Source organism: Pseudomicrostroma glucosiphilum, assembly GCF_003144135.1.
Source record: "Pseudomicrostroma glucosiphilum strain MCA 4718 unplaced genomic scaffold BCV69scaffold_3, whole genome shotgun sequence".
Taxonomy (NCBI): Eukaryota; Fungi; Basidiomycota; class Exobasidiomycetes; order Microstromatales; family Microstromataceae; genus Microstroma; species Microstroma glucosiphilum.
The window spans coordinates 538,314-563,753 of record NW_020289915.1 but is presented as its reverse complement, the minus strand read 5'-3'; the positions used below and the strand labels follow the sequence as shown (position 1 = coordinate 563,753).

The 25,440-nt window shown below is 56.0% G+C and overlaps 12 protein-coding genes across 12 annotated transcripts; 7 read left to right on the top strand and 5 right to left on the bottom strand.

The window, feature by feature from the left end:
* Window positions 1-825: 825 nt before the first annotated feature.
* On the top strand, window positions 826-2,282 carry BCV69DRAFT_286715 (putative BET2-geranylgeranyltransferase type II beta subunit; the record flags this gene model as incomplete). Its single annotated transcript, XM_025493535.1, has 6 exons — window positions 826-925; window positions 978-1,190; window positions 1,271-1,387; window positions 1,460-1,758; window positions 1,801-1,971; window positions 2,073-2,282. 6 exons carry the CDS (start codon window positions 826-828, stop codon window positions 2,280-2,282), a joined length of 1,110 nt encoding a protein of 369 aa, XP_025349458.1.
* BCV69DRAFT_281304 (hypothetical protein) lies at window positions 2,194-2,906 on the bottom strand. The gene has a single exon (XM_025491943.1). The coding sequence runs from the start codon at window positions 2,706-2,708 to the stop codon at window positions 2,403-2,405; it is 306 nt and encodes a 101-aa protein (XP_025349457.1). The 5' UTR covers window positions 2,709-2,906; the 3' UTR covers window positions 2,194-2,402.
* Window positions 2,907-3,418: 512 nt separating this feature from the next.
* Window positions 3,419-4,817, top strand: BCV69DRAFT_281302 (putative porphobilinogen synthase). The gene is made up of 3 exons (XM_025491942.1): window positions 3,419-3,745; window positions 3,851-4,215; window positions 4,309-4,817. Exons 1-3 carry the CDS (start codon window positions 3,482-3,484, stop codon window positions 4,670-4,672), a joined length of 993 nt encoding a protein of 330 aa, XP_025349456.1. The 5' UTR covers window positions 3,419-3,481; the 3' UTR covers window positions 4,673-4,817.
* Window positions 4,742-6,881, bottom strand: BCV69DRAFT_281301 (WD40 repeat-like protein). Its single transcript, XM_025491941.1, has 2 exons — window positions 6,576-6,881; window positions 4,742-6,498 (listed from the first exon to the last, which is right to left on the bottom strand). Exons 1-2 carry the CDS (start codon window positions 6,828-6,830, stop codon window positions 4,831-4,833), a joined length of 1,923 nt encoding a protein of 640 aa, XP_025349455.1. The 5' UTR covers window positions 6,831-6,881; the 3' UTR covers window positions 4,742-4,830.
* Window positions 6,882-7,140: 259 nt separating this feature from the next.
* Window positions 7,141-8,478, top strand: BCV69DRAFT_281299 (putative ATP synthase delta chain precursor, mitochondrial). Its single transcript, XM_025491940.1, has 4 exons — window positions 7,141-7,342; window positions 7,439-7,589; window positions 7,840-7,928; window positions 8,021-8,478. The coding sequence occupies exons 1-4, from the start codon at window positions 7,175-7,177 to the stop codon at window positions 8,147-8,149; spliced, it is 537 nt and encodes a 178-aa protein (XP_025349454.1). The 5' UTR covers window positions 7,141-7,174; the 3' UTR covers window positions 8,150-8,478.
* Window positions 8,479-8,529: 51 nt separating this feature from the next.
* Window positions 8,530-10,995, bottom strand: BCV69DRAFT_139795 (alpha/beta-hydrolase). The gene is made up of 2 exons (XM_025489272.1): window positions 10,631-10,995; window positions 8,530-10,543 (listed from the first exon to the last, which is right to left on the bottom strand). Exons 1-2 carry the CDS (start codon window positions 10,818-10,820, stop codon window positions 8,667-8,669), a joined length of 2,067 nt encoding a protein of 688 aa, XP_025349453.1. The 5' UTR covers window positions 10,821-10,995; the 3' UTR covers window positions 8,530-8,666.
* Window positions 10,996-11,325: 330 nt separating this feature from the next.
* On the top strand, window positions 11,326-13,722 carry BCV69DRAFT_281298 (carboxypeptidase S). Its single transcript, XM_025491939.1, has one exon. It carries the CDS (start codon window positions 11,756-11,758, stop codon window positions 13,598-13,600), a length of 1,845 nt encoding a protein of 614 aa, XP_025349452.1. The 5' UTR covers window positions 11,326-11,755; the 3' UTR covers window positions 13,601-13,722.
* A 545-nt stretch (window positions 13,723-14,267) lies between these two features.
* Window positions 14,268-16,271, top strand: BCV69DRAFT_257044 (ras-like protein). Its single transcript, XM_025490617.1, has 5 exons — window positions 14,268-14,785; window positions 14,917-15,011; window positions 15,320-15,401; window positions 15,478-15,671; window positions 15,754-16,271. The coding sequence occupies exons 1-5, from the start codon at window positions 14,754-14,756 to the stop codon at window positions 16,002-16,004; spliced, it is 654 nt and encodes a 217-aa protein (XP_025349451.1). The 5' UTR covers window positions 14,268-14,753; the 3' UTR covers window positions 16,005-16,271.
* Window positions 16,272-16,433: 162 nt separating this feature from the next.
* BCV69DRAFT_281292 (APG6-domain-containing protein) lies at window positions 16,434-18,753 on the top strand. Its single transcript, XM_025491938.1, has 4 exons — window positions 16,434-17,399; window positions 17,498-18,049; window positions 18,128-18,433; window positions 18,517-18,753. The coding sequence occupies exons 1-4, from the start codon at window positions 16,510-16,512 to the stop codon at window positions 18,584-18,586; spliced, it is 1,818 nt and encodes a 605-aa protein (XP_025349450.1). The 5' UTR covers window positions 16,434-16,509; the 3' UTR covers window positions 18,587-18,753.
* Window positions 18,579-19,808, bottom strand: BCV69DRAFT_281291 (hypothetical protein). The gene has a single exon (XM_025491937.1). The coding sequence runs from the start codon at window positions 19,688-19,690 to the stop codon at window positions 18,680-18,682; it is 1,011 nt and encodes a 336-aa protein (XP_025349449.1). The 5' UTR covers window positions 19,691-19,808; the 3' UTR covers window positions 18,579-18,679.
* A 377-nt stretch (window positions 19,809-20,185) lies between these two features.
* BCV69DRAFT_297583 (Dehydroquinate synthase-like protein) lies at window positions 20,186-21,512 on the top strand (the record flags this gene model as incomplete). The annotated part of the gene is made up of 2 exons (XM_025494130.1): window positions 20,186-21,424; window positions 21,504-21,512. The coding sequence occupies 2 exons, from the start codon at window positions 20,186-20,188 to the stop codon at window positions 21,510-21,512; spliced, it is 1,248 nt and encodes a 415-aa protein (XP_025349448.1).
* Window positions 21,513-21,880: 368 nt separating this feature from the next.
* On the bottom strand, window positions 21,881-25,377 carry BCV69DRAFT_281290 (hypothetical protein). Its single transcript, XM_025491936.1, has 3 exons — window positions 24,778-25,377; window positions 24,441-24,615; window positions 21,881-24,355 (listed from the first exon to the last, which is right to left on the bottom strand). The coding sequence occupies exons 1-3, from the start codon at window positions 24,954-24,956 to the stop codon at window positions 22,148-22,150; spliced, it is 2,562 nt and encodes an 853-aa protein (XP_025349447.1). The 5' UTR covers window positions 24,957-25,377; the 3' UTR covers window positions 21,881-22,147.
* Between the last annotated feature and the right edge of the window lie 63 nt (window positions 25,378-25,440).

Here is a 25,440-nt window from a genome sequence, read left to right as displayed (position 1 = left end):
AGCCCAAGGTAATTGAGAGGAGCAAAGAGGCGCACCCAATCCCCATGGCGTGGCCACTGACCATTGTTCCACTCTACCTCGCTTCCCCTCTGCCTAGTTCGAAGACGCACTAGCATACATCTTCCAGAAGTATTGTTCTGTTCCCGGACCTGCTTCATCTTCCAACACAGCTTCATCTTCCACCCCTACCTCCGAGCCTACCACTGCAGCACCCCAGCTCGGCTCCCGCCCGCCCGCAGGAGCAGTCATCACAGATGTGGCATTGGACCGCTTTGCCTATGAGACCAATGGAGCGCCCTTTCCCGCCGAGAGTAAGGAGGAGCTGAAGCAATTCTTGGACTGTGATGACCAAGGGCGCTTGACAGTGAGTAGCGAAGCGCTGTCGCTTGACTCCGTGAAGCGTGGGACATGGGAGGTACTAACCGAGCTGCGCTTCTCTGCTGGCCCGGCGCTCAGTATGGAGGCTTCATTGGGATGTTTCATTTGCAAGCTGACAATGACCTAGAGGAGACATGGAAGTGAGTCCGCTCGCTGTGCAAGGAAGAAAATATGCCGTTCTAAAGTCTGAAGAGACCACGGTCCACTCTCCTCCTTCCTCGCAGAGATCTTTCCACGCACGGCTTGTGAGTACCCTTCGTCCATCAAGAGACCTCAGCTCTGCTTCTGATCAGACGTCACTGCTTCCACTTTCCATCAGCCAAGGAAACCTCGACCTCGTCTCCACACGGCGAGAGGATCAAGCAGCATCACAGGAAGGCGGAGCGCCTGGAAAGACAGCAGGCGGAAAGCAGGCAGATGAGAAAGAGGCAGGCAGTGAGATCCAGGATGGATCAAATTCGGGTGGGTCTTCCTGAAGTGATTCTGTTGAAATGGCAGATTAGCATAGCCTACACACAAAAGACAACTTTTCAATCTAACATTGCTCGTATTCCCACCTCGCCTGACTTCTGCTGCGAATTGCCATTACGATCCACCAGATCATCTCTCTACTCTCCTTATTCCCTTGCATGTCAAGCACATCCTGCGGCTCTCCTCGAATACGACCTCCTTGGCCTACCACCTGTCCACCCATCTGCGCATCAATGGCGTTTACTGGGGGCTTATGGCGCTTGAGCTGATGGGTAGGGGGGAGGAGCTCAAGGAGGACGAGCTCGTCGACTTTGTGATGAGCTGCTGGGACAAAGAGAGCGGTGAGACCTCTGGTGCTTCTGTAGGATCACCTGAAGTTGAAAGGGATCGCTGATATTGCTTCTCCTTCCAATCGACGCAGGCGGCTTCGGTTCTTTTCCCAAACACGATGCTCACCTGCTGAGTACATGCTCGGCAATCCAGATTCTGGTGATCAAGGACCGGTTAGAGGCAGTGGACAAGAAGAAGGTTGCGGATTGTGAGTGAAGTTGTAGGGCTAGTCACAACCACAAACATCAGCTGATGATCACTACTCCTTCTCTCGAATCAGTCGTCCTGTCTTTGCAGAACCCAACCTCGAATCTCTTCTTTGGCGACTCGTCGCAACTGGAAGAGGACAGTCGCTTCTCCTACTGCGCCACTCTTACTCTCTCTTTACTTGGCGCTCTACACCGGCTAGATCGGACCCGGACAATAGCGGGCATCATTGCCTGTTCCAACTTCGACGGCGGATTTGGCTGGGTGGAAGGGTCCGAGTCTCACGCAGGCGGCGCATTCGTCTGCGTCGCCTCTCTCGCCATTCTCGACGCTCTGCCACCTCGCCAAGGAGAAGGAGAGGGAGACGCTGCAGTAAGCGACCTCATCGCCCTCCCGCCAGCTAGGGTGGACAAGCTGTCCAGCTGGCTCAGTGAGCGACAGCTGCCCAATGGAGGTCTAAATGGCCGACCACAGAAGCTCGAGGATGTGTGCTATTCATGGTGGGTGCTTAGTGCCCTCTCCATCCTCGGCAGACTGCATTGGATCGACGCTGGGAAGCTGGTCAAGTTCATCTTGAGCGCTCAGGTGAGTACACGTAGCTAGGGGAACTGGGCTGGACGGCAGCCTGAGCCGGAACTATCTGACTCGAGCTCTCATCTTCTACGTACCTTCATCCTATCTCGCAGGATCCCGACTCTGGCGGCATCGCTGATCGGCCTGACAACGTCTCCGACGTCTTTCACACCTTCTTCGGCCTGGCGGGCCTCTCGCTGTTAGGTTTCCGCGGGCTAGGGAGCCCCCAGGAGACACAAGGGCGGAGAGTGGACCCCATCTACGCCCTTCCGGAGAGGACGGTGGACCGGTTGAATATTCATAGGCCATACCAGAGATTATAAGCAATTGTAATGCATGTCTTCTTCGTGTGTCTCTCCTCGCCAGCTTGCACCTACTCCAAATGTACAACGATGTTTCACCTCGCCGAATATCATCTCATCCACCCTCGCTCTCACTCCCGCTCAGGGCAGAATCGTAGCCACGAGTCTCCTGGTGTGCTTAGCTGCTCTGAATTCGCAAAGGTAGACGCCTTGCCAGGTGCCCAAGTTGAGCTTGCCGTCGGTGATGGGCACCGTGATACTGGTGCCGCAGAGGGCTGTCTTGGTGTGACTGGCAGAATCGTCCGGTCCTTCGTCGGTGTGACGCCAGGGCAGCGATTCGGGTACCAGCTTATCAAATGCCATATCCATATCAGTGCGCACGTCTCTATCGAAGTTTTCGTTGAGAGTGAGGCCGGCCGAGGTGTGTTGAATGAAGAGGGTGAGCATACCGACCTGTGCGACGAGCGGGCGGGCGGAGCACGCGGCGCGAGGCGGCGAGCAGGGCGGTCAAGCCAAAGCGTGAGCAGGGAACAGTAGTGGATTCGACCTCATGAGAGCTGAGAAGTGGTTGCTGCTTACCTTGGTTCCCTTCAGCCCTTCCTGAATGTTCTTCATCACCTCGTCTGTAACGAGGTGACAGCCCTTGCCTCGGCTTGCGAGGGAGAAGGTCTTCTGGAATGGCATATTCGCGGTTGCTTTCTGTTTCTCGAGCTCGTTGATCCGACGTTGGTGTTCTTGCACCAGTAGGGCGCACGCAGAATCGCACTCGGTGGGACTGACGAGGGAATGGGAGGTCTTCTTGACGGAGTGCCAGGGTTTCTCGGTACCGGGCCAAGACCAGTAGATGAGCGCTAGAAAGAGGACGAGGAGGATAGTCCAGGTGGGGTCGGTCTTGATCTGCGAAGCTCTTCTGCGGGTATCGGAGCTTCTGTGAGGGGATTGGGCGTAGAGTGTTGGTTCTGAAGGCATTAGAAATGAGGATGGGATGCATTGCTGCAAAATCGGGAATACCGCGGGGCAGCGTGCGGGAAGGTGGAGGCACGGCAGACGTCACTTCCGGCTCTGCGCGTGAGGCCGAGGGAGACTTTGGCTTCTTCCCGCCGTGGAGCCGGGCCTTGGGAGCTACAGTACCACTTGAAGCCGACTTACTACCAGGACCTTCATCCCACCCGACCTTTGCCATTCGGGAGACTCGTATCCTCACATTGCACCTCGCCACTATGACAGACATCTCCTCGCAGCTGCACGCCGGGTACGCCCACCCGCTCACCCGGGACCTGCAGACTCCCACGCTGCGCAAATCGATGTTCATGTACCCCCTCTTCATCACCGACATTGAGGATGCAGCTATGGACCTGCCCTCTATGCCTGGACAGAAGAGGTGGGGTGTGAATAAGCTAGAAGGATTCATTAGGCCTTTGGTAGAAAAGGGACTCAAGAGCGTCATCTTGTTTGGGATTCCAGAGGTCAAGAAGGATCTGAAGGTGAGTCACAGACTTTAGATGTCAGCTGCTACGATCTGCATAAAGGCGCGGCTCAGAGCTGATTTGTTGTCTGCTTTTTCGCTCTCCATCCTTGTTTCCGTCCAGGACGACAGAGGTACTCTCGCCGACGACCCTTCCGGTCCGGTAATATCGGCCATCAAGCTCCTCTCCTCCAAGTTCCCCGACCTTTACATCGCCTGCGACGTCTGTCTTTGCGAGTACACGTCCCACGGGCACTGTGGTATTCTCCACCCAGATGGACTCATCAATAATCCTCCCTCTGTGGCTAGGCTGGCGGAAGTGGCGGTGAATTATGCTAGGGCAGGAGCGCATTGTGTAGCACCTAGTGATATGATGGACGGAAGGATCAAGGGAATCAAGCAGGGATTGATCGAGGCAGGACTGGTAGGGAAGGTGACGCTGATGAGTTATTCGGCCAAATTTGCTAGTGGGCTGTATGGTCCTTTTAGGTGAGTCTCCACTGCTGTGTCTGCAGATGTGTGAGCATCGTGCTGATCTCCTGGCATCCCTCCACTCGCCTGCCTTGCTCGCTCGCCTCACAGAGATGCAGTTGACTCAGCCCCTTCCTTTGGCGACAGGCGCTGCTATCAGCTACCTCCCGGTGCTCGAGGTCTCGCACGTCGAGCAATCCAGCGCGATATGGCCGAAGGCGCCGATATCATCATGGTCAAGCCTACTCTCCCCTACCTAGACATCCTCTCCGAAGCTCGCTCTCTCGCTCCTGATCACCCACTAGCCTGCTACCAAGTCAGTGGAGAATTTGCCATGATCCACGCGGGAGCCAAGGCGGGGGTTTACGAGTTGAGGAGAATGGCAGAAGAGACGTGCGAGAGCGCAGTGAGGGCGGGAGCGACATTGATCCTAAGCTACTTCACACCGGACTTCCTCGACTGGTTGGAGGCATGAGAAGGTGCGGAATGACGACGGTCATCAGCTCCTGCTCGTCGATACTTCACAGCAAGGCAGCTTAAATGGAAGGGTGATGCATTGTCGACGGCATCGATGACTGTTGTATATGTAAACAAATGTGATCTGGTTCCACCCTTCCTCTCCAAGCGCCCTTCTCAGCTTGTGAAGTGACGCAGTCCGTACAGCAGGACCCTGCCCCGGGTATTTCCCACAGCAACGTACTGACTGCCATGAGTTGAAAAGGCAACATCGCTGACATGACCCAGAGGTGTTCCGCTCGTGGGCCAATTGGAGAAGACTGTCAAGGATGGCAGATGCAGCATCCTGAGCGAGTCCTTCTTGTTCTGACTGGCGAGAGCAAGGATCTGCCCATCGTGGTTGTACCTCATCGTCGTAGTCGTCGTTGTGAGGTTGCCGATGGACTTGTTCGCGTCGATGTTGGCCTCGACCAGTCCACTGTCTGCAGAGGTGGATCCAGCCAGTAGTCGCTCCATCGAGTACATGTTCACAATGCCGCTCTCGCTTCCCACCGAGCACCAGTTCCCATCTGGGCTCAGCCGCAGGCCAGTAGCTCCAAACAGACCCACGTCCCGCTTCACCACCTCGCACTTTGAATTTCTCACATCCCACAGACTCATTGTGCCTTCTGAGCTGAGGGAGACGAGTCTCCGCCCTTCAGCGCCTGAAGAAGGGTCCCAGTCGAGGCCAGCTAGAGCTGAATTCTGGCGCAGAGAGCCAACGATGGACCCGCCTGCGCCTCCAGAGACAGACCAGTCTAGCAGGTGGACAGCCCCGCGCCTTCCTCCAATAGCTAGCAATCTCGATGCGCCCGACCCGTCGAGAGGCTGGAAGCGAGCTCGACTCAGGTCACGTTCCTTGTAGTCCTCCTCATTCAGTGCGCCTGAGCCCGAGGCAGCTCTCCAGGGCGAGGAGCGCAACACCTTACCAGCTTGCAGATCGTACGAGTAGAGGTAGGGCCGAGGACCACTGAGTAGGATCGAAGACCCCATTGGATGAAATGCAGCCGTCGTGATAGGTAGAGACGGGACATGAAGGGTCTGCAGAAGCGGATTCGAGGATCCATCGATCTGGAAGAGGCGCACTCTGCGATCCCGCGAGGCAGTCATGAGGACCTTGGCCCTTGCGCTAGGATGGAACTCCATGCACTCCACTGCACTAGCTAGGTCAGCGTCCAGGCCGTGATTGGCATCTCGCAGCCTCTCCAATTCAAGACTGCCTGCAGGAAGCCGTCCCTTGGCATTGTGTCCCGTAGCTCGAGCTACTAGGCCTGAATCTCGCGAGAGAAGGTCGGAAAGCGTCGTGCTCGGAGAAGAGATGGTGACAGATGCCTTGTTGGCAGACTTCTGAGCAAGGGCCTGTTCTTGAGCAGCGGCGCTAGCCATGCTCGTACGAGAAGCCCAAGACGGCCGCGGGTGCAGCTTCTCGTACATCTCCCTCAATCTCTTCTCGTACTCCTTGCCGCTTAGCTCCATCTCATCTCTGGAGGTTCGCAGTTTCCGTAGCCTCTTTGTACCTGCAAAAGATCCATCAGGCGCCCTGGCATTGGGCCCGACCAGGGGAATGAGCATGGAGGAGACGGAAGAATCAATCCATGCCGGCCGCCGCTGCCGTGAGTCTAGCTGAGGTTCAGGGGATGGGGAGAGCCGGGAGGGACCAGCAGCCGACTCTTCGAGGACCTCTACCTCGCCATCCTCCACATCGTCCTCTTCATCCTCGCCAGAAAGGTCTGCGTCACTATCACTACTACTACTGCCACTGGCATCGTCATCGTCTGCTCCAGATCCAGTGTCTAGAGCAAAGAGCTGTAAGGATAAGGAAGTGTGTGCAGAGCGTCAGTTCAATGCAGAGCAGAAGGTGAGAAAGAAGGCAAGAGACGCACCTGGTCATCTTCTACGTCCTCTAGTCCGGTCTTCTCGAAGTCCTCAAAGCCTGTGTCCCAAGATTTGTCACCCACTCTGCTTCCAGAAGAGACGCCACTGGAGGTGACGGGGATGTCGGCATTCCTTCCAAAGAGGGATGTGGCCAATGCTAGTTCCTCCTCAGTGGCTTCCGAAGCGCCAGTCTGCCGGGAGAAACGGGAGCCAAGGGGCTCTGGCTTCGCTTGAGTCGTCTTCTGCTTCTTTCGAGAAGGCATGACGGCGGCGATGGGAGCAGACAGAGGCTACGATGATGTGCGTCTGGCGTGACCGGTAGTACAAGTGACCTTCTTCCTGGCCGTGGGCCCAAATCCAAAATTCCTGGTTCCGCATAGCTCCGTTCCGATGGGTGACCAGGGCGGGCGGGAGGATGCGCGCGCGGCGTGGGCCATCCCGCCATCGTCGCCGTGTGGGTGGGAGCCGCCCCGGGTCTTCCCACTGGCGGCGGAGCAGTGCGTTGCGCCTGGCCTCGTCTCCACCGTCTACCTCGACTTCTTCCCATCACTCATACCCGCACATACCCCTTCATCGCATCCCTCCCGTACCATCACTTCGTAGCACAATGGTCTTCGCCCTCGCCACTCGATCCGCTCTGCGATCTGCCGCAAGGCCCGCTGCCTCCATGGCTGCCAGGCCCGCCGTGATGCCAGCTGCCATGACCCTTGGTCGACGTGGTTATGCCGAGGCAGTCAGTGACAAGCTCAAGCTCAGCTTCATCCTCCCTCACGCCGTGAGTGGGCTGCGACAGATATGACAGGACAAGTGGCCTGTACAAAGCGCTGAATCAGGCATGACTTCCACTCTCTCACCGTCTTTCCCTCACCAGGCCATCTTCGATGCTCAAGAAGTCACCCAGGTCAACATCTCCGGTTCCACCGGAGACATGGGTATCCTCTCTTCCCACGTTCCCTCTGTCGAGGAGCTCAAGCCTGGACTCCTCGAAGTAATCGAGAGCTCCGGTACAAAGAAGTGGTTCGGTGGGTATTTGCGAACATGACTGGGAGAAGACGAGATTTAAGGATGAAGAGAGGAAATGGAAAAGGGGAGGGAAAGGACCGGAGGATGTCGCAAGGAGAGCTTGAGCTCAAGTCACTGAGGAGAGTGGTTGCATGAACTAGGATGGCGTGAAAGATGGGCGGCAGACGACAAGAAGAGGGCATGAACCTTGAAGCGAGCCGGAGGGATGTGTACTGACCAGGCATCCCTTATCCTCGTTTTCGACCACAGTCTCTGGTGGTTTCGCTACCATGCACCCCAACAACCGACTGACCATCAATGCAATTGAGGCCTACCCCCTGGAGGACTTCTCTCAAGAGGTAAGTGCTATAGTGGCGTGCTTAGGGTGCTCGTTATCTACCTGGTCAATCCAGAAGCTCACAATGGAGCGTTCATCTTACTCTCCTTGCAGGCCATCCGATCTGCTCTCTCCGAGGCACAACGAACCGCCGGCGGATCCGGATCGCCAGAGCAGAAGGCTGAGGCTGAGATTGAGGTAGAGGTTCTCCAGGCTCTGCAGTCTGCCGTGTCTCGCGCTTAGAGTGCGTTTTACCGCGAGCTTGTGCGTGGGGGCCAATGGAGATGTAGGAAGACCGAAGACGAGAGGGACGGACTGCGCCCTCTCCTTGTACAGAAACTAGAGTAGTGGGGCGAGACGCCGCAATCGAATCTGTTTGGACATCACTTCGAAGTAGAGATGTGAGCACGATCGACTGCATCCTCATCGAGATACCCGAATAGGTTAGGCTGGGAGAGCAGACGAGAGCGGTGGAGTAGCAAGGCATCTATGGATTGAAGTGGACGAGAGGGCTATATGATACATTCCACGAAGGTTCGTGAAAAAAAGGAAAAGAGCGAAAGCAGACGTATGTGACAAGGAAATGTATGAGAAGAGTCGACGTCTAAGTAAGTTTGGGGCGATAGTATGAAGTGGTATACGAGAAGAAGAAGGAGGATGCTGTTGTGCCGACGAAAAAAAGTGGATAGCAATCGTCCGATACTGAGTATGCGTTGGTGGTGAGTTCATCTATGACGTCTTGACGACGCTCCTGGCATCCTTATCTATGCGTCACCTCGAGCACGTCCGTCGTGTTGAGCACGGCCATTGCCGACGCTCTATAATCGTCAGCGATGATGCTCGTCTTGCCATTAGCTCCATAGCTCATCATCTGCACTGCGTCTAGGTCATACTGTGGCCAAGCTGGTAAGCCAGGCTCAGCAGCTGGGTCGAGATTGGTGGCGAAGCTTATCCACTGACGAGACATGAGGGACTGGAAGGGGGAAGGGTGTCGTTGGTCGCCTGCTACGCTGTACAGGGCATTGAGGTCGTCGGAGTGGGCAACGCCGAGGGAGACGGACTCCTTGTAGGAGGGACAGCTGTACAGCCACGTCCATGCAGCGGGTGTGTTGCCAGTTGCGAGACCTTGCCAAAGGAGGTTACGACGGTTAGACTGGAATCTGATGTCTCCGTACAGGGCCGCGGCACGCTTGAATTGGTTTGTGTGCCCAAAGTACCGATTGGTGTCGCCTCCCGTTCGTGGTGTAAAGGGACTGCCCTCCTGCGGTATGTCAGGGTAGGCATTGAGCACCTCGTCCATGACATTGTTCTGCATCGTGGCTGTGCCGTCGGCAAAGTAGACGCCTCTGAACCAATCTTCCAGTGAAGAAGAATTCCCAAGATCCCTGGGAGCAAAGATCGTCCCTTCGTCCTCTACGTCTCCAATCATGATGGGAACAGAGGCAAAGGCGCCTGCACTGAGCGTCTCGCTTGGTGGACGAGCGAGAAAGCCCCCTCGTCTGGCACCGCCGTCAAAGGTGGGCAAGAAGGGGTAGTTGCCCAGATAGTAATGGCCGGGATCGCCACTTCTGTCGTTGCGATTATTGGCGGAAGTGCGAAGGACGGTCCAGTCGGCCCCTCGAATGCAATTGAGGCGAGCCTGTGCAGTCTGATAGGAATCGCCGCCACACCCGGCATCGCTGAGGGTGACATTCCAAACGTCGTCCTGATGAGCAGGCTCGGGGATCGCGGGGCCGGACGGCGCACCACTCATCATGATAGCACCCCGAAACAAGGGTCGAGGTGGATTCGTTGGCTGTTGTGCGTCGCCACCGAGAGCTTGTCCTTGATGACCTAGTAACTGAGCACTGACACCGAAAGAACCTGCCGACTGACCCCAGATGGTTACCTGCTGAGGGTCGCCACCAAAAGCGGCAATGTTGGTGTTCGTCCAATTGACTGCCATCTTGATATCCTGGTAACCCAAGTTGATTCCAACTGGCTCTCCTGGCAGATTCTGAGTGGTACATCCAGTAGCACTCGCTGTGCAGCCAGATGGGTTCAGTCCGGCGAGAGTGGCAAGGTCAGAGCTGGAGGAGAAACCAAATATGTTCAGGCGATAATTGATGGTGGCCACGATCACAGGCTGACCAAAGCGTAGACCAGACTTGATGATGGGCGTAGGATCGTAGAATGAGCCTGCGCCGTTCTGAAAGCCTCCTCCGTGGACGAAGAGCAGTACAGGCAAGGGCGTAGAGCTCGATGCATTATAGGGCTTGTAGATGTTGATGAAGAGACAATCTTCAGATTGATCGCCGATGTCGCCCGCTTGAGGGCATATCGGGCCTGTAACGTTAGCCACGACGGTAGCGGCGTTTGCTCTACGTAATGCAGGGGTGGAGAATTCACTCCACCGCTTCTGTATCACTTGCACTGACCTTCCGACCTTCTGATGCGAAGCGTGGAATGCCTTTTGGGCTAGTTGAGCAGCCAGCTTGAAATGATGCAATGGATTGAGGAGATGGGCGGCACCATTCTCGGAATGTCCGCCGGATGAGGAGCTAGTGGCAGGCGCAGGGGTATTCTGAGTGGCTAGATCGATCATTTGCGGTGGGGCGAAACGAAGGTCCCCAACCGGTGCTTTTGCATAGCGGACACCTGTTGACGCAGAGAAGGAAGAGAGGCGATGGCGGCCGAATTAGGGGCCGAATAGCACAACTCTCTCCTCTAGTATGTCCTACTCACCTTCCCAATAGGACAAGTAATTTGCCTCATCGGTGACCCCTTGCAGAGTCGCCCCAGAAGAAAGCGTGGCGAGAGGCGTCGAAGCTGATGAACTACTGTGCTTCGCCAGGACACCATGTGATGATAGTGAAAGAGAAAGCCAGAGAGCCAAGCAGGCGGCAAGCAGACAGCCCTTGAAGTTGCCGTGCATCTGGTGATGGTCGGGCAGCCCGGTCTGGTGCGAAATGTGCAATGACCACAGCGGTACGCTACGGTTTCTTCAGTGATGGTCTTTCTGATGTGGCAGCTGCTCTAAACGGATGCTTTTGTAGGTGATTTAGAAGACCTGACCGACAAGGATTGCTTGCAATCAAGGGGCAGGAGCCGGCCGTAGAGAGCTGCAGGTCCTTGTTTCGGACGTCAGACGACGTAAGCCTGTGATGTCCGGAATGAGAAGCAAGAACGGTCAAGAAGAGGCGGCAAGGAGAGCAAAGGGGGGTCTATGCACAAGTATATACAGGAGACATGGTGAGTTGAAGGCAACGGGAGGGTGGAGAGGCAATGCTTCCGAGGGCGGAACTGGGTGATTTCGCCAAATGCCGCCCGCCCAGGTCAGTCGGGGGTGGCTGCGCCGCCGGGTCCTGCCAATTGCCCTTTGCACTGCCTCGCAGTTCCATGGTTCGACCTTGCCTGGTCTTGCCCTTGAACGACTGCCCTACCTTTTCAAACTTCGACGTAGCCTCTGACACGTTCCCTGAGCCCCGAGAGCGAGGACAACCCTCACTAGCTCCGACTCGCTTCGAAGGGAGAATACATCATGGACTCCCCACCCAATTCCCGCAAGCCGATCTGGGTCGTCGGTGATCTCCTTTCGGCGGAGGCGCCCCAAAGATAGGATCCAGTCTCCCCTTGCTTTGTACAGGCATCCTGTTGTTTGTTGATCTGATCTGCATGGTTTTATATCGATAGCTAGACCCACCTGAGTCAAAGGCGGTGTCAGAGGACGCGGGGGGCGGCCATCCCCGGCGTGATTACGGACCGCGTCTAATCTCCGGGGAGAAGCGCAGGGAGGAGGCCCCTGCACCCTGATGCCGAGGTGTGCCCTGATTCCTTCCTGTCCATCGCTCACCTCTCTACGCGCCCATCATGACCGAAAAGCTTGAAGGCTCGACTCTGCCCTCCAATCATCAACAGATCAGTCGGCGCCACGCTTCTACCAGTCCATGGCGGTGGATCGCGACTTTGACCTCATTCGCCTTTCTCGTTTGGGTCAACTGGCAACATCTGACGCCTTACACAAGCCAGCACCCGCATCCTCCACCTTCGACTCTCTCCTCTGCTCCAGATGTCTGTCAGCAGCCGGCGCCATGGAATCCTCCTCAGCATCTGACCTTGCCGGTTCGTGATGCAAAGTACATGGCCAAGGTTCTGTCTGGTGCCGTACAAGTAGACACAACGGTACTCGACGACTGGGGAGTCTTATCTGCCAATTCAAGCGATGCCATCAAGAAGCTCTACGACGATGCCTTCCTCCCCTTTGAAGCCTACCTGAAGACGGCTTTCCCTTTGGTTCACGAGCACCTCAAAAAGGAGGTCGTAGACTCTCATGGCCTTATCTACACATGGCAAGGAAGCGATGAGAGCCTCAAGCCCCTCATCCTCATGGCTCATCAGGACGTGGTCCCAGTCGAACCATCAACGGCAGATTCCTGGAAGCATGCCCCTTTCTCTGGGTTCATAGACGAGGAGAACAATGTCGTGTGGGGCCGCGGATCTTCAGACGACAAGTCGGGCCTGATCGGGGTACTTACTGCTCTCGAGTCACTCTTATCGCTCAAGGATGGCGCCTTTGTTCCTCGCCGCACCATTGTTGCGTCCTTTGGCTTCGATGAGGAGTCAGCTGGGTCTGCTGCCGACGCTCTGGCCGCCTTCTTGGTCGAGCGATATGGTAAAGGTGGAGCTGAATTGATTCTCGATGAAGGGGCCCAAATCATTGCCAAAGACACGCCCGTGGGAGAGGGGGGTCTCGGCATTACCTTCGCCCCGCCAGCGACGGCAGAAAAAGGTTACATGGACGTCAGAGTCATTGTCAACACTCCTGGTGGCCACTCCTCATTGCCACCTCCACGCACCGGTATTGGCTATCTTAGCCGTCTGGTGGCAGCCATCGAGGATAATCCACCGCTGCCCACACTCGATAGTGTTGACCATCCCGCTCTGGCCACGCTGCTATGCTTGCGACACTCGCCGGCAATAAAGAAGCGGCGCAAATTGTCAAAAGCCCTTGCAAAGCTGACCTCTCCCAAACTTTGCCCTCGCAAGGCCAAGACTGTCTTCAAGGAAGTGCTCGCAGCGTTGTCACCAGATGAGCAGGCTGTGTTCAGGACGACACAGGCCGTGGACCTCATCTCTGGGGGCGTCAAGATCAACGCTCTTCCCGAGCGGTCTGTGGCCACGATCAATTTCCGCGTCGACGTCAACACCCCCTCTGACGACCTACGAGCTAGCCTTGGTCAGCTCGTGGAAAAGGAGAGTAAGAAGCTAGGCTTAGAGTACAAGGGGTGGAAGCTTCCCAATGATCAAATGGTAGACCCAAGAGGCAAGCATGAAAAAGACAAGAAGAAGCCATACGTTGGCTCTGTTCACCTTGAGCTCACCTACGCTCCTCTGGAGGCCGCTCCTCGGACGCCAGTGTCTGGTGAAGACGCCAATGCATGGCGGCTGCTTAGTAGCGTTATTCGGGCCACATGGAAGGATACCGACGGTAGCGATATTCCAGTGGTTCCCTCGATGATGAATGGCAACACCGATACGAAGAGCTACTGGGACCTCTCTCGCAACATCTTCCGCTTCTCTGGCGGCACGGTTCTTTCGAATCCCGCCACCCCGGACTCGGGCATCCATACAGTCAATGAGAATGTCCAGATCGAGGGCTTAGTAAACGGGCATGACTTCTACAGGAATCTCATTGTCGCAGTGCAGGGCGAGTAGAGCCTCGGCGTGGGGAGGCGAAGGAGTCTCACGTGGGAGCCAATTGTGGGTGGGCGAGCAGGAAGCGGTAGCAGGCGAATCTGCGAGGGCCAATTGTGTGCTGAGTCTGAAGATACAGCAAGCAGCAGTCTCGGTCGCTATTCGAAACCGCAAAGATCGCATCATGATGTGGCAGAGTAGCCTGTCAAACATTGCTCATCTGTCTGATAATCGACGGTGGGCCCCCTTCTTTTGTGCTGGGTGTGGGTGTCTGCTGGTGTGCCTGGAGTGAGTGAGGCTGAGGTGTCCTTGAGTGCTTGGGTGTGGCTGGGTGTGCGTCCTTCTGCCCCGCCCGCGTGCGTCCGGCCGGGAGATGCGCCACGGCGGAATCGAAGTTGAGTCGCGTTCAGCCTCGCATCCGCATCCGCTGCTGCTGCCTGCCTCTCCTCTGCCTTGCTGCCTCTGTGTTTGCCTGTCCGCGGCACCCCCCCCCCCCTTCCCCTCGGCCTACCATTACCACCTTGCTATTCAGCGTCGCCCTGTTCGCCTTGCCCCTCTGACGTCGTCTCCAAATCCTTCCCTTGCTACTATCACACTCTGCTCGCCTCTTGAACCTCTACTTCCACCACTCCTTACCATTCCGAGCAAGAAGCTCTCCCCCACCTTTAGCTGTTGCTCCATCACAACCCGTCAATTCGCGGCCCCTTTTTGGCCCTGAACTGCACCAACAACACAACCCACACATCGGGAACGAGCCTCGCAGCAAAAGACCCGCCTCTGTTCCTAAATCTTCGATCATCACCCAATTCACTCTCGCTGGTAGCATCGATTATCCCTCTCTCTACTCCTCATCCTCCCTTCACGAGACGGCCACCCCCGCAAAACCCCCTCTTAAACGCAACGCCGCCCCAGCTGGCCAATTGTAGGCCACCCGCGAGATTTGGTTAATATCCACCCGATCACCAGCTCACTAGCGGCCCGCTCAGCCGTACCCCGAGCGTCCGCCCAAGGCACTTCTAAGGATCCCCCCACCCTCTCCTTCCTTGGCGCCGAGTCTACAGGAACCATCACTGCATACCCCACCGGCCCTTACACCCATCAGATTCCAGCTGCTCCTTCTGCCGCTCACCCCTGAGCTCAATCAAGACGCTCTGTAAAGCAAAGAGAAGAGAAGATGAACGCACAATTCCTGAGAGAATACAAGCTGTACGTGTCCAGCTCCATGGGCCCGTGCTGGCATCATGGCCCGCCGCCAGCTTGCCAGCGTCTTGTAGGCACTTTCAACTGACGCAGTGCTCCTCTGACTGCTTTATCCCCCTTTCTCTCTTCCCTCGCAGCGTGGTAGTTGGAGGAGGAGGTGTCGGAAAGTCGGCCTTGACGATTCAATTCATTCAGAACCAGTTCCCAGAGGAGTATGACCCAACAATTGAAGGTGAGTTGAGATCGAACGCAGGTCCGCCGGAGGAGGGGGAGGAGTGTTGTACACGGGCCTCAGCTGCGTGTACACAGCGCCAAGCGATGGCTGAGGTGGAATGGGAAGTAGATTCAGGGAGGGTCATGGTGTAAGAGGCAGGCCTTGCAGGCTTAATTGCCTCAGACTTCGCAAGATGGGCGATTCGCATGGCTAAGCGCCGCCAGTGAAGGGCTTCGAGGGTGCTTGGGAGGAAAGGGGACCGCCTCAGAGAACCTCCACGGAATTGGAACTTGTGTACTGACATTCACGCTGCTCCCCTCTGCCAGACTCATACCGTAAACAGTGCCTCATCGACGAGGAGGTAGCATTGCTAGATGTACTGGATACTGCTGGACAGGAAGAGTACAGGTGTGTACTTTACGCAGCGATCATGGCAGAGTAAGGGGACCTCCCGCTGAATCTACCTTCACATGCTTCCCAACAGCGCAATGAGAGAACAATACATGCGAACCGGTGAAGGTTTCCTCTTGGTCTACAGCATCACCTCGCGGGACTCGTTCGACGAAATTTCCATCTTCCACCAGCAGATTCTGAGAGTGAAGGACAAGGAGTACTTCCCTGTCATCGTCGTTGCCAACAAGTGCGATTTGGACTACGAGAGGCAAGTGGGAACCCATGGTGAGTCGAGGATTGAGCGAATGATCGATGCAAGCCTAGAGCGAGGTATTGATGAATTCACGCATCTCGTTGCTTTCCACAGAGGGACGGGAGCTTGCAAGGCACTTCGGCTGCCGATTCATCGAAGCCTCGGCCAAGCAGCGCATCAACGTTGAGGAGGCCTTTTCGAGTCTAGTGAGAGACATTCGAAAGTACAACAAGGAGCAAGCTGCCGGCAGACCAGGAGCCGGTGGACGAGCAGGGGCTGCTGGTGCAGCAGGCGGTGCAGGCGCAAAGGGCGCAGATGGTACCCATGGTGGTGGCGGCTGCTGTGCAGGCTGCAAGGTGATGTGAGAGAGTGGCGAGCAGAAGACGGGAGGGAAGGCATGCACAGTATAAAAGCAAGCACCGGCGCCCATGGAGAGGCGAGACAGGTCACGAAGGAACGCAGCCCGGCGGATGAGGGAAATGCTGCAGGCTATTTGATCCTTACCGATCTAATGAACGATTCCACAGGGGCTTCCTCCTCGAATACCCCTTTCTTCCTTTTTCTTCTTCTTTCTTCCACTCTGCGCTGCATTTCCACCCTGTGGTCTTCCTCTTCTTTTTCCTTTTTCCCTTTCTCTAATCATTACATTTCTTCCGAAGTGAGATGGGCTGCGTGTCCAGTGTCTGTTGCTGTTGCTGCTTCCTCAGGCTCGCTTCCGCCAAAGGTGCACGGACGGGCAATTGTGGATGTGGATGTGCCGAGGCGCATTGCATTTCTACACACACACGCCTCTAAGTAGCCATACCAAACCAGCGCATACAAGACAGCAGTGATCGTCCAGCTGCCCTAGACGGGCGCTTACCGCTCAAGATGCAAGCTGCGAAAGCCTCTTCATCGTCTTCGCCCCCCTCTCTCAGCTGCCAACGCTGCTCGCAACCACTGCAGCTGGACGAGAGTCTGAGCGATGAAGCCCTCCTAGCTTCAGCAGCTTCCTCGTCGTCCAATGAAGGAGCCCTGACTACCTCCAACTACGACGTCATCTCTTCTCTCGTCACTGCACCCTCTTCGACTGACAAAGGGGAGACGAAGCAGTCAACACCTCTGAAGCGCGTCAAGGATGCTGAGTTGAGAGAGGCTGTACTGCAAGATCACCAGCGAGAGCATCGGCCTACAAAGGATGACTCACGTTCAACTTCGAGGTCAGGAGCAGCGCCCAACTCTCTCACAGCACGTCTGTCTTTACATTCGCGCCTCTTCGATTTGGTCTCCTCCTTTGTACCCGCTGGGACTACAGCAACAGTCCCTTCGGCCTCTTCGTCCTCATCCGCTTCTTCCTCATCCCACCAACACCCTGCCACATCAGGAGCCACGGCAACGGCAGCAGCAGCAGGTCCACGCAGCTTTCCTCTGGGCATCGATCATCCTCTATGTCTAGATTGCTCAGACTACTGTCTCGAAGTGATACGCAGGCAAGTGGAAGAAGTGCGCAAGGAGCGAGATGCACTTGGCGAGTTCAATCGGGAGCTCGAGAGGAGCACAGCTGGTAATCATGGTCCTGCTGAGGGAGAAGGAAAAGGCAGACGGAGGATAGATGGAGAGGCAGAAGTGGCTAGATTGGAGGCGGAGATTGGGGAGTTGCAGACGGCTGTGGATCAGGCGGTTGCGGCGCTGTACAAGTCCGAGAGGACGAGGAAGGACCTGGAGGAGGAGTTGAGACAATTGGAGGTAGAGGAGCGAGAGCTGGAAGCTGACGAGGCTGAGTGAGTATTTCGAGAGACGAAGTGGCAGCTTTACGCCTCCTAAGCCTGGCATTATGGCAGTACTGATGCGATACGCCTTCTCTTCCTTTTTGCTTCAGCTTCTGGGCGGGTCACTCGAAGCTTCTTTCGGAGACGACAGCCTTAGAGTCGACAAAATCATCTCTGCAGCGGTCTCTTCAAGTCTCGGAAACAACGCTGGCTCGGTTGAACTCAACAAATGTCTTCTACGACGCATTCTGCATTGGTCATGAAGGCGGTGGAGGCCCTTCCTCCTCTGCCTCGAGCAATCGCAAGAGAGCCAGCGGGACGGGCTTAGCCACGATTAATGGTCTACGCTTCGGCAAGATGTCATCCTCTTCCAGTGGAGGTGGTGCTACGAGCGTGGAGTGGAATGAGGTCAATGCGGCCTGGGGACAGGTCGCCTTGCTGGTGGAAGTGCTCAGGGGACGTATCGGTGGGATGCTAGAAGGACAGACTGCCCGAGGCAACCTTTCCACCCCGGGTAGGAAGGGTCGGGAGTTCGTGGGATGGAGAGTGAGACCCAAAGGGTCCACCTCTGCTATGGAGAAGCTCGCGTACTCCGGTCAGCACCCATCAGCAAGCTCGTCCGCTTCGCCGTCTGGTCACCAGAGCGAAGACATCTACGAGCTGTGAGTAGCGTAAAGATAATGCAGTGCCATTCTCTCCTTCGGTTGACACTTCCATCTCTCCTTCATTTTGTCCCTCAGCTACCATCCAGGTCCTTGGGCAGGCGTCACTCGCATGCTCCACTCTCGACGCTTCGACGCGGCCATGATCGGCATCCTAGACTGCACCTCTCAACTCTTCCAGTGGGCCGAGAAAATCTCTGTTGCTGGTCCTTCTAACATCAGCTCAAGTGGTGCTGGAGCTAATGCGGAAATACCTTCCGATCCTCCACGAATGATCCACGCGATCAATGGAGAGAAGATTGGCGACACCAGCATACGACTGGCGGGGGCTTTCTTTGCTAGTGAGGAGACGTGGAGTAGGGCGACCAAGTATCTCCTGGTCAAGTGAGTCGGATGCCAAGACGGGAAAAATGAGGAAAGACATGGCGCTGACGCTCACACTCTGCATCCCTTTGGGCCTCATCTAGCCTACAAGTACTCATGCACTGGGCTACACGCAACGAAACTGTTCCTGTGCCTGCTCCCACTCAACCCTAGCCACTTCTGTGAAGGATCTGCAGCACGCATCCCTCCCGTGAGACATATGATACCTCTTTTGATACTTCAATTGATTACACCGTGTACACTAAATTACAATGGCTCAATAGGAGGTAGAGGACCGACAGGCACCACGCGTGTAGGGTTAACATTCGGGTGACTCTGGTAGTAGTGCGCCTTGATGCTATCAAAGACGGTCGTCTCCTTGAAAGCTGGTTCCTTCCAGTAGAGTTCCCTGACCCACTTGTTGAGGTGTGGGTAGCCATGTCGGATCGTACTGATATTGCACTTGAAGTGTCCCACGTACACCGGATCGAAGCGAATGATTGTGGTGAACAGGCGGATGTCGGCTTCTGTTAGTCTATCCCCGACCAGGTAGCCAGACTTGCTCTTGGAGAGGATACCCTCCACCTTGTCCAGTGCCTCGAAGAGGGGCTTGACATTGGATTCGTATGCCTCCTGCGTTGTAGCAAAGCCCGACTTGTACACGCCGTTGTTGATCTTATCGTAGATCCACTCATTCACACTATCGATGTCCTTTCGCAGGTCTTCCGGGTAGTACGTCACTCCCTTCTGAGCAGCAGGCACATACTCGTCGAATGCATCATTGAGGATACGAATAATTTCTGCCGACTCGTTGTTGACAACCGTCTGCAGCTCCTCGTCCCAAATGATGGGCACAGTAGAGCGAGCCGAGTATTCTGGATCAGCAGCGAGGTAGAAATCTTTGATACGCTTCTTCTTCTCGTGACCGGGCACGTAGCCTGTACCAGGGATTCCTAGACCTTTGAGCTCCTCGTGTGTGTCGCCATAAGGAGGGAAGGTCCACCCTTCGGGGCCTAAGAGACTGTCCACGACGGAGACGGGGAGCACATCGTCTGGGATCTGCTTGAGATGCTTGAGGATCAGAGCACGGTGTGCCCAAGGACAGGCGTACGCTACAATCAAGCGGTACCTGCCCTTTGCCGGCGCGTGCTTTCCGCCAGCCTTGATGGTCTCTCGGAAAGATGAGACCTGGCGGCGGAATTGGCCATCGGTGGAGGACCACTTGGTCGAGCCATCGCTGTGGTTGGCATCAGGCTTGGATGCGGAGGAGGAAGACATCCTGAAAGATCGAGACTGAGAAGAGAAGAGGTAGTGAGAACTTCGAGGCGCAGATGAGAGAAGAGGGAGTGCTCGAGATAGATTGAGCAAAGGTGGCAGGCGAAAGATGGACATGTACTAGTCGTAGTCAGGATGACGCTGCTCCTCTAGATTCTGAGCTTCTGAGCAACCTCTACGACTGGCCGAATGTGCTCCACAAGTCTCCCGGGCGTAAGCATCGGAACGGGAGGAGATCTGCCGCCTCCACCTGTGCGGGAATCATCGCGCCATGGCAAAAGTGTTCTGGCGTCGGCAAGTCGGCTTCTCCGTCTGCTAGGCGGCGAGCCTGACCTCTTCCGCCCTCTGCTTCCTCTTCTCCACAATCCCCCACAGCAAGGCCAATCGGGGGCGACGATGCTGGTCACTTCCTTTATAAGACGGTCTCTAAGACCTTCTACCAGCACATTACCCTTCTCACCACATTCAATACCAGCACCCACATTCACAGTAGTCAGAATGGCAAGCACAACATCAGGACCTGCTCCCCCCAAGGGAGTCTGGAGGACAACGGAGCTCTCCTCGATCCGCTATGGGCCGGGATGCCTAAGGGAGGGTCTTGATGCCGCCTTGAAGGAGGATCTCGGCGGTCGCAAGAGGGCGCTGATTGTCACTGGCAAGTCGCTCAGCACCAAGACTGATGTGATCAAGAAGGTCAAGGAGGCCCTGGGAGAGCGCTACGTCGCAACCCTCGATGACATTGGCCAGCACGCCCCTGTAGACGCCATTCACCGTGCCGTGGAGCTTGTCAAGAAGGAGAAGATCGACGTGCTCATCTCCGTCGGTGGCGGCTCGCCCATTGACTCGTCCAAGGCAGTCTCTTTCTACATCCACGAGGAGCAGAACAAGGACAATGAGGATCCCAACTCGTTCATCCCTAGTATTGCCATCCCCACTACCCTCTCGGTCGCTGAGACGACGCAGAATGCTGGTTTCACAAAGGATGGCAAGAAGACTGGCGTCTCGCACCCGGCTCTGGTACCACGCGTGCTGATCTTGGACGCAGAGCTCACTCTCTCTACGCCAGAGAGGCTCTGGCTCAGTTCAGGCATGAGGGCAGTCGATCACGCTGTCGAGGGACTTTACCGTCCTGGTGACTTCAACTGGGTGCTGCGTAATCAGAACCTCGGTGCTCTTCGTGAGCTCTTCCCCCTACTGCGAGCAAGCAAGGCTAATCCTAACGATTTGCGCATCAGGCAGAAGCTCCAGCTGGCAGCTACCAGCAGTCTCTTCCCTGAGAAGAGGAGGGGCAACCTTGGCATTTCTCACTCCCTGGGACATGCTTTGGGCTCCACCTACCAAATCCCGCACGGGATCACCTCGTGCCTTACTCTCGCACACGCTATCGAGTACACTGCCAAGCTGGAGACGACGCCTACCGAACAGCTCCTCTCCCTCGCAGACGCACTGGCGTACATTGCGCCGCAGACGAACCGTCTCACAGACCCAGCACACCCAATCTCCATCGAGGAGGCGAGACAGAAGGGTGTCGAAGTCGGCGTCGAAGTGGGCAAGCTGGTGCGTGATCTAGGCCTGAGCACCACCCTCGACGAGTGGAAAGTGCCCCACGAGGACTACGAAGGCATCGCCTCGCACGCCGCCGGCGGTGATAGTGCGATTGCCTCCCGCGTCCAGACCCAGATCTTGGGTAGGATCTCAACCAAGGGCCCCGGAACTGGCGCGGGCCCTTCTTCAGCTGTGAGTAAGGTATGAAGGAAACCTCTTCTGAGCACCGGCGCTCATACCACCATCATCTGGTTTATCCTACACGCAACAGTCCGCCTGAACACAATCACCTTCCTCCCCTTCCCCCTCCTTCCCCCACTCCGTCCCCTTCCTCTTCTTCATGCATTGCAGAGACGCCTGCACACAATTCGAGACTCCACGAGACGCACTCCTCCTCCGCCTCCTTCTACACCTCCTCCTCAGACTCCGCTCTCCTTCAGCGACGTCTTCCCAGCCCTTTTGCGCTGTCTAGCCTATGGCTCTGTAAGCTACTTTACGCTCCACTTGGCCTGGCAACATCTAGACGAGGTGGAGCAGCGGGAGAAGATGGATGGGGAGAGGAGAGGGATGGAGGAAGCGGTGAGAGAGGCAAGAGGGAGGGTGGCGGTATCGCAGGAGGTGGTGTGAGATGAGGTGAAGAAGGTGAAGGGTGGAAAATGTATTCTAGCTGTCCTCTTTGATCAATATCACCATCATTGAATGAAGAAATGCGTCCTACATGATGCGATGCGTCAATGAGAAGTCTGGGGCCAAAGGTGCTCCTTGTACTGTCTAAAACATCGTCCCGCAGTGTGAGCTCCTCTCATCTTCACGCAAGAGTGGGCCGGGCAGAAAGGTGATGTTCCATTCATCTTCTCCTACACCACCCCGGTAGAAGTCAGGTACAACGGACGAACCAGCCAATGTGAACCGCTCCTACATCTCGGCTCCTTTGCCTTTGGCACGCAACTTCTTTCGAGCCTTGGCCACAGGTGATCGCTCGATGCCCGAATCGCTGCCTCGTCGGGATGGCTCAGCGACGGTGCCATTGAGAGTATCAATGGCGAGGATCCCCTCGGGTCGATGTCGCTGACTCTTCAGTATGAGAGCTCCGGTTCTCTGCTGGACGATATGGATGAAGGCCCAGGTGAAGAAGAGCTGGTCGCGCGTCTCCTTGTCCAGGCGCACTTTGCGCTGCTCAGACGTCTCACTAGCCCCGGGGGCATCAGGGTCCTTCTGTTCAGGCTTGGGCTTGACTCTATTGTGCGCAGCGGAACGGTGGGGACGGATTCGACTAGCCTTGGCGATCGCAGTAGCACTCGACAGCTGCTGTGTCCGCTTGACGACTTTCTGGGTGAGAGCTTGCGTCTCGGATTCTGTAGCTTCAAACTCCTTGACCAGTTGACTGGCAGAGGCAATTGCCTCTTTTCGCGTCGCAGCGTCAGCCGAGTCCATGTTCGCCTTGCAGTGCTGAAGCCCGTCGAGGAGTTTGGCGACCCTTGCGGCATGGGCACGGTAATCCTCTGCCTCATCTGCATCGTCACTGATGTCGCTTGCTAGAAGAGTAGTTGGGGATTTGCTGAGGGCTGGCAGGGCTGGCAGAGTAAGACCTTCATTCGACTGCATCTCTTCTGGCTTGTCCGCAGGTGCATCTCCTAGTGAATCCGCATCGGGCACTTCCGCAAGCGCATCGAAAGGATCCAGACATGAGGACGCTGGCAGAAAGACTTCTTCCACTACACATGCTGTATCAGAGCAGACTAGCGTTGTCTCGAGGACTAGCCCGGCGCTCTTGCCTGACTCCGGGGCTGCCTGTTTCGCAGGCAGAGACCCCTCTTCTCGCCTCGGCGTCTGCGAATCGGACTGTTGTCTTTGCTCTGCTCCAGGAGTCTCGACCAGCGTTTTGTCCGGTGCCGTTTTGCATTCGCCTGCATCGACTACAGGAGGCGCAGGGACAGCGGCGGGCGCCTTGCCGACTTGGCCCTTGCCAAGCTTGCAGGTGGTTGTGGGAGACTTCTTAGCCGGCAGACGGCTGCTATCAGTCTTGACCTGGCCTCGCTGTCCTGCCAGCCTCTTGGCTTCGAGCTCCTTGAGCTCTTTCAGGGCTGCAGGGTTGTGCTTCTGTAGCTTGAGAACCTCCTCGAAATCTCGTTTCGCTTGCTCATATCTGCCCTGGCCGACTTTGCTGACTCCACGACGAAAGAATGCTTTATAATTTGATGGATCCATTGACAAGGCTGACGAGCAGTCCGTCTCGGCTGAGGAGAAGCACTTGAGCTTGATCCGGCAAGCTGCGCGATTGAGCGGGTAAATGGGATCCTCTGCGTCATATTTGATCGCTCGTGTGTAGAGCCCATTAGCTATGACATAGTCGGACATCGTGTATGCAGTGTTACCAAGGTCTCGGAAGTGCCGGGCAAGGATCCTGCGATAGCCAATGCTCATTGCCTCAAGGGCCGGTCTTTTCTTCTCGTCCGCCTTCAAGAGACGGTCAAGGTCCTTCTTGAGCTGTGTGTGTTGTTCACGCAGAGAAGGAACAGGGACATCTCTCTTGCGGTGTAGCTCAACGCTCGGGGCCGATGGTCCAATGGTCGGAGGAGGCCCGGCAGCAATCAGCTCGCGCATGGCCACTGTATAGTACAGCTCGAGGCCCGTGAGACCCGAGATAAATTCGCGGCTGACTTTCCAGGTCCGTATGTGCGTCGCTTCAAGCTCGCCGGCGGCCTCCCACAAAGTATCCCTCATCTTGTTGAGCGCATCCGTGATCTCGGTCTTGTAGGGCAAGCCTTCAAGAATGATGCCCGAGTCCATCCAGTCCTCATCAGCAAGTGATTCCATCATGGTCACCACTTTGGACTCTTTCAGATGCACAACTTCAATTGGAGGTGGAGTCACCTGGACTTCCTTCCATACTGTCACTAGATGCTCCAGGCAGGACATGCAATGCGTGAAGGAGCACGCACAGGGAGGTCCTAGTGTACCAAAATCGTGACCATGGCTTGCGCCTATGTTGCAAAGAGCATCAAAGCAGTCGTCGGTACCTTGCAAGATCAAATCTCCACCAAAGTCTGATTCGCAGAACTGCTTGATGCATCCTTTGAGCTCTTCTTTGAGGCTAGCATTGTCCGCCATCTCTTTGATCAGCTGCATCATCAGGAAGATAGCATCGTTGCCGAAAGTCAGCGAATCTTGCGACGCCAAAAGGCAAGTTGCCTTGTTACAAGCTCACCTGGAGGTCGAAGTCAACGTCGGCGAGCTCAATGAATTGCTCTCTCGTCATGTGATCTTCGATTCTCTTTGGTATTTCGCGAAGATTGCTTGAGGCTGCGGTGTCAAATGCAGCAAGGAAGACTTCCTTGAGCAGTAGTGAGACTCTTCTCAGCCTCGAGCTCGATATATTGCGACTGTCCGTGCGAGAAAGAGGCGGGACGCGAAGGGCGTTCAGTCATGTCGATCGGGGCATCGCGATGACAGACCGAGTCAGGGCGAGGCCATGCTAGCATATAGGGGCGTCTGCGTTCCCTAGCTCGGTGAGCGATCGCCATCGGCTGCTTCACCATACTCACTGGTCGCAGTCTATACGGTGATCGTCCGGGTGCGGGTCACGATCCAGCCGAAGACCGGAAGGTGTGTTAAGTCTGCCGGATGTACGTCGCGAGGTGATTGGCGGGATCCCGATGGTCGCTGCTCCTTGCTTTGATTCTCTCTCTGCCTTGCGTAATTTGTTTGTTCTGCCTCGCGCCATGATGTCGATGCGATCGCTGCACTGGGGTATGAATGGGTATAAAGGGGCGGGTATGTGTGGGCGGGTATCCTGAATCAGGTATGCTGTCGAATCTATACACCTTGTCGTATCACTTTAGCGTCTTGGGTCGTCAAAGAAATCGTGAGGTCATTAAGACGTGAATTGTTCGTATCTGGTCCTCGATACGGGCTGCAGGGTCATCTACTGATGCGAGACTGTAGCGAATTGTGTATGAGACGCTTCGGTCAAGAGCTGATCTTTGGGGATCCAGAAGGAGGATGGCAATGTGAAGGTGGGATGCGAAGCTTTCGATCATCGATCGTGGCCCGCGAAGCCCCTTTCCCAGCGGCTGTCACGACTGTTCCCGTATTGACTGGAGCAGGCGATTGAGCAGTGAGAAGGGTGGCAAGGCTCCTGGACACCAACGGAGAGGAGCCAGGGGAAAGGACGCGCCTCGTCCTTCGGACAATTGTCGTTACGCCGC

Excerpts from the sequence above, each read along its gene's own strand:
- BCV69DRAFT_281304 (XM_025491943.1), bottom strand. The coding sequence starts at position 2,708 with ATGCTCACCCTCTTCATTCAACACACCTCGGCCGGCCTCACTCTCAAC.
- BCV69DRAFT_281302 (XM_025491942.1), top strand. The coding sequence starts at position 3,482 with ATGACAGACATCTCCTCGCAGCTGCACGCCGGGTACGCCCACCCGCTC. Across the intron at positions 3,746-3,850 it reads AGGTCAAGAAGGATCTGAAG|GACGACAGAGGTACTCTCGC; the intron begins GTGAGTCACAGA and ends GTTTCCGTCCAG. Across the intron at positions 4,216-4,308 it reads GGGCTGTATGGTCCTTTTAG|AGATGCAGTTGACTCAGCCC; the intron begins GTGAGTCTCCAC and ends CTCGCCTCACAG.
- BCV69DRAFT_281301 (XM_025491941.1), bottom strand. The coding sequence starts at position 6,830 with ATGCCTTCTCGAAAGAAGCAGAAGACGACTCAAGCGAAGCCAGAGCCC. Across the intron at positions 6,499-6,575 it reads AGGACGTAGAAGATGACCAG|CTCTTTGCTCTAGACACTGG; the intron begins GTGCGTCTCTTG and ends TTATCCTTACAG.
- BCV69DRAFT_281299 (XM_025491940.1), top strand. The coding sequence starts at position 7,175 with ATGGTCTTCGCCCTCGCCACTCGATCCGCTCTGCGATCTGCCGCAAGG. Across the intron at positions 7,343-7,438 it reads GCTTCATCCTCCCTCACGCC|GCCATCTTCGATGCTCAAGA; the intron begins GTGAGTGGGCTG and ends TTCCCTCACCAG. Across the intron at positions 7,590-7,839 it reads CGGTACAAAGAAGTGGTTCG|TCTCTGGTGGTTTCGCTACC; the intron begins GTGGGTATTTGC and ends TTTCGACCACAG.
- BCV69DRAFT_139795 (XM_025489272.1), bottom strand. The coding sequence starts at position 10,820 with ATGCACGGCAACTTCAAGGGCTGTCTGCTTGCCGCCTGCTTGGCTCTC. Across the intron at positions 10,544-10,630 it reads TTACTTGTCCTATTGGGAAG|GTGTCCGCTATGCAAAAGCA; the intron begins GTGAGTAGGACA and ends CTGCGTCAACAG.
- BCV69DRAFT_281298 (XM_025491939.1), top strand. The coding sequence starts at position 11,756 with ATGACCGAAAAGCTTGAAGGCTCGACTCTGCCCTCCAATCATCAACAG.
- BCV69DRAFT_257044 (XM_025490617.1), top strand. The coding sequence starts at position 14,754 with ATGAACGCACAATTCCTGAGAGAATACAAGCT. Across the intron at positions 15,402-15,477 it reads GCTGGACAGGAAGAGTACAG|CGCAATGAGAGAACAATACA; the intron begins GTGTGTACTTTA and ends GCTTCCCAACAG. Across the intron at positions 15,672-15,753 it reads GAGGCAAGTGGGAACCCATG|AGGGACGGGAGCTTGCAAGG; the intron begins GTGAGTCGAGGA and ends TGCTTTCCACAG.
- BCV69DRAFT_281292 (XM_025491938.1), top strand. The coding sequence starts at position 16,510 with ATGCAAGCTGCGAAAGCCTCTTCATCGTCTTCGCCCCCCTCTCTCAGC. Across the intron at positions 17,400-17,497 it reads CTGGAAGCTGACGAGGCTGA|CTTCTGGGCGGGTCACTCGA; the intron begins GTGAGTATTTCG and ends TTTTTGCTTCAG. Across the intron at positions 18,434-18,516 it reads ACCAAGTATCTCCTGGTCAA|CCTACAAGTACTCATGCACT; the intron begins GTGAGTCGGATG and ends GGCCTCATCTAG.
- BCV69DRAFT_281291 (XM_025491937.1), bottom strand. The coding sequence starts at position 19,690 with ATGTCTTCCTCCTCCGCATCCAAGCCTGATGCCAACCACAGCGATGGC.
- BCV69DRAFT_281290 (XM_025491936.1), bottom strand. The coding sequence starts at position 24,956 with ATGGCGCGAGGCAGAACAAACAAATTACGCAAGGCAGAGAGAGAATCA. Across the intron at positions 24,616-24,777 it reads CACCGTATAGACTGCGACCA|TCGCAATATATCGAGCTCGA; the intron begins GTGAGTATGGTG and ends TCGCACGGACAG. Across the intron at positions 24,356-24,440 it reads ACGTTGACTTCGACCTCCAG|CTGATCAAAGAGATGGCGGA; the intron begins GTGAGCTTGTAA and ends CTGATGATGCAG.